This window comes from Physeter macrocephalus, unplaced genomic scaffold, assembly GCF_002837175.3.
Source record: "Physeter macrocephalus isolate SW-GA unplaced genomic scaffold, ASM283717v5 random_416, whole genome shotgun sequence".
NCBI classification, from domain to species: domain Eukaryota; kingdom Metazoa; phylum Chordata; class Mammalia; order Artiodactyla; family Physeteridae; genus Physeter; species Physeter macrocephalus.
In genome coordinates this window covers 20,836-28,992 of record NW_021145702.1, presented here as the reverse complement: position 1 = coordinate 28,992, position 8,157 = coordinate 20,836, and the positions used below count along the sequence as shown (strand labels likewise).

At 43.7% G+C, this 8,157-nt stretch overlaps 1 protein-coding gene across 9 annotated transcripts in view; it reads left to right on the top strand.

Moving 5' to 3' along the window:
* The window catches only part of USP4 (ubiquitin specific peptidase 4), a 51,659-nt gene that overhangs the window by 22,673 nt on the left and 20,829 nt on the right, over positions 1-8,157 (top strand). For 6 of the 9 annotated variants that reach the window (XR_003678504.2, XR_003678505.2, XR_008616690.1 and 3 more), the window contains exons 7-9: positions 4,351-4,491; positions 5,322-5,439; positions 7,264-7,437. Coding sequence is in view for 4 of the 9 variants with exons in the window: in XM_007129867.3 (XP_007129929.1) it covers positions 4,351-4,491; positions 5,322-5,439; positions 7,264-7,437 (433 nt within the window). In the remaining 5 variants the exon portion in view is untranslated. Of the gene's footprint in view, positions 1-4,350; positions 4,492-5,321; positions 5,440-7,263; positions 7,438-8,157 lie in introns of those variants that run through there. The other 3 variants (XM_007129868.4, XR_003678507.2, XR_003678506.2) reach the window with 3 other exon arrangements.

The following is an 8,157-nucleotide window of genomic DNA, read 5'->3' as shown; positions in this document are numbered from 1 at the left end:
GTTCTTCTGCCTTAGTTATTCTGCTGTTGATTCCTTCTAGTGTATTTTTCATTTCAGTTATTGTAATGTTCATCTCTGTTTGTTTGTTCTTTAATCCTTCTAGGTCTTTCTTAAACATTTCTTGCATCTTCTTGATCTTTGCCTCTGTTCTTTTTCCAAGGTCCTGGATCATCTTCACTATCAGTATTCTGAATTCTTTTTCTGGAAGGTTGCCTGTCTCCACTTCATGTAATTGTTTTTGTACGGTTTTATCTTGTTCCTTCATCTGGTACAAAGTCCTCTGGCTTTTCATTTTGTCTGTCTGTGAATGTGGTTTTCCTTCCGTGCTGCAACAAAGACCCAACACAGCCAAAAATAAAAGCAAATAAATAAAAAATTAAAAATATAATAAATAAAATAAAATAAAAAAGGGAAACTCAGGTGGAAGGCAAGAAAGAAGGGAAAAAACAACTGAAAAGTATGGTTATTAGAAAACAAGGGAGATTGAATTAAGTCCAGCTATAACAGTAATTAGAATAACTGTAGTTGGGTTCAACTCATTAAAATCAAATCAGACTTTTTTTTTTTTAAACCAGCCCTGTTCGGTAGTACATTGTCTGTCAGAGGTGACATAGGATAAAATTGAGGGAATGGGAAAGTACATCAAGTGAGTTTGTCATCCAGGGAAAGACAATGATTGGCTTAATCCTTTTTTTTTTTTAAACCAGTTGTAGAATCAATTTTACATATATCCTGACAGGAGAACAGCATAATGAAATTGTTTACATTCAGCTCTTTTATTCACTAGTGAGAGCCACCTGGTAAACTCTTGAGCATTTTCAGACGGTTTTTTTCCTTCCTGTGGATTGCTCCAACCTCTGTGTTAGTGCTTCCAAGCTTCTCTATAGATCTGGCCTCATTTTTTCTGTTTCTTGAACTCTTTATTTATTTATTTTTTTATAACTTTATTTATTTAATTTTGGCTTCGTTGGGTCTTCGTTGTTGTGCACGGGCTTTCTCTAGTTGTGGTGAGTGGGGGCTACTCTTTGTTGTGGTGCACCGCCTTCTCATTGTGGTGGCTTCTCTTGTTGTGGAGCACGGGCTCTAGGCGCACGGGCTTCAGTAGTTGTGGCACGCGAGCTCTAGAGCTCAGGCTCAGTAGTTGTGGCGCACGGGCTTAGTTGCTCCACAGCATGTGAGATCTTCCTGGACCAGGGCTCGAACCCGCGTCCCCTGCATTGGCAGGCGGATTCTCAACCACTGAGCCACCAGGGAAGCCCCTCTCTAACTGTTTAATTCTCTCTAACTTTACTTGCCTGATGTCTATAAGGCCTGGTTAGCTCTGCACCACGGTCCCCTGTAAAAGCTGCTTGCCCAGAGCTGGAAGAAGCCAGTGTTCCTGAAATAGAGATTTGAGTTGCATGCATATGAGGGGTAACACTGTTGGTGGAGGGGGAGATCACAGTTTAGGATGTTGTGAAGGCAGTGAGGATTCTGGCTAAGAGTTGATTGTTGTCTTAATGATAATGCCAGATGCTGGCCTCTGAATACCTGAGGTCAGAGGGTGGGCTTAAAGAGTGGACTCATCCTCAAAGTGGCATTTGGCCTGGAGAACATCTGAGAGGCAAGTAGAGAGCAATGGAGCAAGGAGGGCAGGCATGAATATGTTACAGAGCCTCAGCCATAGGTCAGGGCATGTTTTCATTGTGATGATAATGACCGGGCATGCCTAGGATCAGGAAATATCTCAGTAGAAAGGTGCCAGGAGACCAGAGACTTAACCAGAGTATCTTTTAGGAGCAGAGGGATCCTTATTTGGAGCTGTAGGCTCTGTTTTCAGAAAGTTTGTTGCATGAGACTCGGTCACATTTGAGAGTGAGGTCTTGCTTCACGTCAGGCGTTTCCTACCATTGCCTACTTGCCGGCTAGCAGTGCCCTACGGTGTGCTCTGAAGTTGCCTGGTGACAAGTGACAAGTGCCCAAGCTTTTCTCAGATACAAGTCACTTCTGCACAGAGGTCTTGCTTTTTGATTTGTCTGTCAACGGTAGAGTAAAAAAACAAACAAAAACTTTGTAAAAGTTTTCAAGCATATAAAAAATATCCTGGGCTTCCCTGGTGGCACAGTGGTTGAGAGTACGCCTGCCCATGCAGGGGACACGGGTTCGTGCCCCGGTCTGGGAAGATCCCACATGCCGCGGAGCGGCTGGGCCCGTGAGCCATGGCTGCTGAGCCTGCACGTCCGGAGCCTGTGCTCCGCAACGGGAGAGGCCACAACAGTGAGAGGCCCGCGTACCGCAAAAAAAAAAAAAAAAAAATATCCTTATGTAATCACTGTTGGATTTCTTTTTGACCGAATTTACTCTGAAAACTTCTGGCAGTATTTTCTAGAACATTTTAAATGAATGTCAAATAAAATTTTTCTCTTTTCTTTTTTTGTTTTTTAAAATTAATTTATTTTTTTGGCCACTCCATGCAGCCTGCAGGATCCCAATTTGCTGACCAGAGATCAAACCCACGCCCTTGGCAGTGAAGGTGCAGATTCCTAACCACTGGAGCACAGGGAATTCCCTGTTTGCTTTCATTTCATCTGGAATGTTGTCTATTTAAGAAGTTGATAGGTCTTGGATATGTGTAGTGGCTTTATATGGATTTTTGCCCTTTTAAGTTCAGGGAATAAAATAAGTTACCAGTGAACAGTTACTAAAAAGGGGAGTGTTAAGCAATGTGCCTTGAGGTTCTGTATGTCAGAAATTGAATTTCGCTATCTTGTAGTATCTCCAGACCTGAGATAACTGAGTCTGCCGTATCAGACTTGGGTAGTGACTTTCCTGCTTGCATAGGAGGCTGGGCATACCGGCATCACAGTGGACAGGCCTCAAGTGTATGCTTAAGTCACCTGTGTGGCAGGAGAGAGTGCCCTTGGCTCTGCCAAGCCTTACTTAAGGAGCTGCCTGAGTTCTTGGACCCCTTTGCAGCTGAGATGAGGCTCAGCGAAGCAGATGCTCTTCAGGATTAGAGAAGGTGTGTTTCCTTATGGGTGGGTGAGAGGCTGGGGAGCCCTCTTTCCCCCTCCCTTGCTGTGACCACAGAATGTGAAGCAGAACTCAGTTCCTGACACCCATTTAGGCCCCTGGATAGTTCCCTGACATCTGCCTACGGTGTGGGTACAGGATCACTCATCTTTGTTGCCACGTCCCACTGTCTTCTCAAGGGGAACCCTGGTTGACATCAGATCACATGAGGTTGGGCACTCTGCAGGGACAATGCATCTTAATTATTTTCTCTATTCTAAAAATAACCCCAGGGCTTCCCTGGTGGCGCCATGCTTGGGAGTCCGCCTGCCGATGCAGGGGACGCGGGTTCGTGCCCCGGTCCGGGAAGATCCCACATGCCGCGGAGTGGCTAGGCCCGTGAGTCATGGCCGCTGAACCTGTGCGTCCGGAGCCTGTGCTTCGCAGCAGGAGAGGCCACAGCGGTGAGAGGCCCGCGTACCGCAAAAAAAAAAAAAATTAAAAATAAATAAATAAAAATAACCCCAAATCTAGAAGGAAAATCACAGTTGTACATATTTGAAACAATGCAGACAACTCACTTTCTTCTGCATGTGCCTATATGAATTTTAGTAGAAAATTTGATAAAATTGATATCAGTTTTTTTGCGGGGGAGCCGCACCATGTGGTATGTGGGATCTTAGTTCCCCAGCCAGGGATCGAACCCGTGCCGCCTGCAGTGGAAGCGCGGGGTCTTAACCACTGAACCGACAGGGAAGTCCCGTTTGATATCAATTTAGGATTTTGGGCAATTAGCCCTTGAATTAATTAGTCTGAAAGTAGGAATAAATCTAAAATAAGATGCTATGAAAAATATTGAAACATGAGTTTGAAACAGAGGTTATTCACATTTGGTAAATTTAAGGAAACAAAAGGAATTTCCTCAAATAGCACAGTGAAACTAAATCGCCATTTTTCTATTCTGTTATACTTATAGCCACCTATAGGTCAAGTACTTTGGGGGAAATTCATCTCTTATTACCATTTTTCTTTGTCTTTCACTGGTAACTCTTAAAATTTAGGGAAGCTTATTATCATTTGTAAATCAAACTAGGATGCCCTGAAGCAACCTTGTGTTTTATCCTACTGAAAGATTCAGTATATGACCATGTGGATGAATGAGACAGGAAGATCAATTAATTTCTTTACTCTCAGTTAAATAACATTTGTCTTGAATTAGCATGAAAATGGGCTTTTTGTAATTAATTTTAAATAACTGAATATGGAGAACATTTATTTCTTGAGAAGAGACCTAAGGCATTAAATAGGGCTTGCTTTTTGCAAAATGTCAGTAGCATTGTTTCTGCTTCTCTCTCCCAGATCAAGCACTGCACCTAGCAGAAATTTTACTACCTCTCCAACATCATCAGCAAGTCCCTATTCCTCAGTATCTGCCTCTCCCATTTCAAATGGTGATAGCACTAATACCTCTGGGATGCACAGTTCCAGTGTCAGCAGGGGGTAAGAGCAGGTCCTTTCACTTTGCTTCCCTTCCATCTGAGTCCTTTCCCAGGCCGTACCTGCACAGCTCCTCTGCTGCTACACTAAGCGTAGTGGGATTAGGGCTCCCCATGGGAACATGCTGCATGTGGTTTCTTGCTCCATTTCATATCCACAGTAAATTTTGCCTCCTAGTTCTGATGTACATTGCTTTTCTTCCTGCGAGCTGGTGTTTTCCCCACAGCCTAAGTCAGTTGGTGGTCATGGGGGTCACTGCATTTGTCTGTGAAGGAATGGGCTGGTTGTCTGGCAGAATAGCTATGTGGGGATGATTGTTGGCTATGGGAGGACCCTGCCTGTTTCCCCTCTGCATGGCTGTGATCCTTTCTCCGAGTGTTTCAGGAGCACCTGCCATATAGCACGGACAGGGTGGAAGAGGGAGGTCAGGCAAGAGAGAGAGTGCATGCACACTCAGGCACAGTCAAGACTGAGTGTGGCCTGGTGGGTGGTGGCAGGTGCAAGCTTTGATCTTGGTAACCAGTGTTCTTCGCTGAAGTCACCTGGCAGTTAGCCTTCTGGAGGGATACAAAATTAGCATTTGCCAAAGCCTGAGAGCATAGGATTCAAACAGCATTTCTCCCCTTAAGGATGTGCTCACCATCCGTTATCATGTCAAATCAAGGCAGGGGGTTGGGGGGGCCGGAGGGCTGGCGAGGGGAGTAAAAGAGACCTTGTCTCACGGGGTTATTATCAAGTGAGAATTCTAGAGGCCCCGGCAGAGCCCCAAAAGGCATCCTGAAGGCATGTGAGCAGCACTCACTTTTATTGCTGATGTGGGTTATGTTTTCCAGTGGATCTGGCTTCTCTGCTTCGTATAATTGTCAGGAGTCCCCATCAACTCATGTACAACCTGGGCTCTGTGGACTTGGAAACCTGGGAAACACCTGCTTCATGAACTCCGCCTTGCAGGTAGAGGGCAGAGCTGCCATCTCAATAACACTGTATCTTCACAGTACTTGAGGCTCAGGTGGGAGTGGCCTCTAAGGTGTTGGGAGGATCCTCTCCCAGGGGTCCCTGACGACCCTTTGTTAGTACTTCAGGGATCCCTGCCAAGGCACATCCCACTGGGTAGTACAGAATGGCCTCATCAGTGTTCCTGGCCTCAAAATGTCTTAATCAGTTCTAGGTTTGGTTTTACAGTAAAAGTATGTTGAATTTTGTTCACCATTAGGGAGTGATCTCAGAAAGTACTGGAATACTTGCCTGGTTGGTCTCTAATGGGATGAGAACTCACAGTAGCTGGTACTAAGCCAAATTATTCCTGCTTGAAGTTGACCATCTTTTCACCAGTGAGCTGTCTCACCTCATGCCCTGCTTGGAGAAAATCCTAAAATCCTCCCTTTGAAACCTCATTTGTTCATCCATCAAATATTTTGGGGGCACATACTCTGTGATGGTACTGTTTTGGGCATGGGCTGGAGTTAGGGTCCAACTACAAAGTTAGGAGGGCACAGTCCTTAGTACTGCCTTCACTTCTGACACCAGCTGCAAGTTTGGGGCTCCCTAAGACCACCCTCAGTTTTGATAATTTGCTAGAAAGACTTGTAGACTCACTTAAAAGTAATTATACTCATAGTTATGGTATGTTATAGGGAAAGGATACAGATTTAAAATTAGGCAAGGTTAAGAAGGGAGCAGGGCAGAGTCTAGGAGGGTTCTCAGCACAGAGCTTCTGTTGCCCTCTTCCTGTGGAGTCAGGATGCTTTACTTTCCTGGCATTGATGTGTAACAGTAGGCATGGAGCATTGCCAGGTATGAAAACTCACTTGAGTTTTGGTGTCCAGAATTTTTATTGGGGCTTTATTATATGGCATGACTGATTGGTTGCCCAGTGGTTAAAGAGAAAATTCTTGTGAATTGGTGAATGTATTCAAAGATTTAAGGCAGAAATACCAATCATGCCTATCTTCTTCCAGCACCCCAAATGATTTTACAAGGCAGGCTACTCTGATACCAAAATATGACAAGGAATTTCTAAAAAGAAAAATTTTAGACTATCATATCTCATAACTGTAGACACAAATAATGTAGATAAAATTTTAGCAAATCAAAATCAATGATATCTAAATAAAAGTGGTAACACATAACAAGTAGGTGTGGTTTGTGCTAGGAAAACCAGGTTGGTTTAACCCCTGAAAAATTAATCAGTCTTTTAACATAGTAACAGAATGAAGGAGAAAACCATGTGATCATCTCTATAGATGTAGGAAAACTCATTTGATAAAATCCAATACCCACCTTCATTTTTTAATTTAAGGAGTTAAAATTAATATACACAGGTACAATATTGTTTTCTCTAATTATCCTGATTTTCCACCCATAGTGTTTTGGCTCTAGTAAAACATTTTGCCTTCGGCTTACTTATATTTTGTCTTCTCATGAAATAGTGGAATGTCGCAGTCACTTCCAATAAAAAAAATATATCATCTTAAAATTATTATCTTCGACTGAATAGAAAATTACTGTGTGTCAGGCATTTGGGATATACAGCTTTTGCCCTCAGAGAGCTTGTCTCAGAAACAGTTCTTAGGCAGTAAGTGTGAGCTCCCTCCAAAACAGTGTCCCTGGCCAGCCTCTGGGAGGCTGTGCCTTACTGTTATGAGCCCTTCAGAGAATCTGCTGAGCACTTCATTTTGTTGGCGTGACCCTCACTGGTCATTTAGAACTGGGTTTATCTTGTGTCTCTGTGTGCTCTCCAGAAGTGGTGTAAGCTGTGATCGTGTTCTCTTTCAGTGCTTAAGCAACACTGCACCACTGACCGACTACTTTCTCAAAGATGAGTATGAGGCTGAAATCAACAGGGACAACCCTCTGGGAATGAAAGGGGAAATTGCAGAGGCCTATGCAGAACTCATTAAGCAGATGTGGTCTGGAAGGGATGCTCATGTGGCACCTCGCATGTTCAAAGTAGGTTGACGTATATACTTCCTTTTTCCTATTTTGGGGAGAGTGGTTTCGTGTTGTAATGAAGCATTCCTTTACTGCATTTTGGGATTAAGATGGGCTCCAAGACTAAAAGCACTACATGATCAGATCCTTCTTTTCTGTTTAGTCATTTAGCACACACTTAAGTGACTCAGCCCCCACCTCTGGGCCGAGGATACTTCAGATAATCATTTGTATTGTAAGCTGCTTGTTCAGAATGCTGTATTCTACAGCGGCATTCTTTTTTTTTCTTTCTTTTTTAAAGTTTTTTTGATGTGGACCGTGTTTAAAGTCTACTGAATTTGTTACAGTATTGCTTCAGTTTTATGTTTTGGTTTTTTGGCTGCGAGGCATGTGGGATCTTAGCTCCCTGGCTAGGATCGAACCCACACCCCCTACATTGGAAGGTGAAGTCTTAACCACTGGACCATCAGGGAAGTCCCTACAGTGGCATTCTTTAAATGGTTGACACCCTAAGCCAGACCATAAAAATTCAGTCTAATTTCCAGTATCATCTGAAGGGTGCTCCCAGGTTCTCTGAGACTGGAACGTATACCAACTGTGGTTTGAGTTGGGTCCCCTAAGTTAGGAATTGGGCTGACATTGTCAGATGTTGGTATGAGGGGCAGTTCTCACTTGGGTCCCTCAGCTAGGAAGATGGGTGAACTGCATTGGGCACTTGGAGCACCTCAACCTTCCATT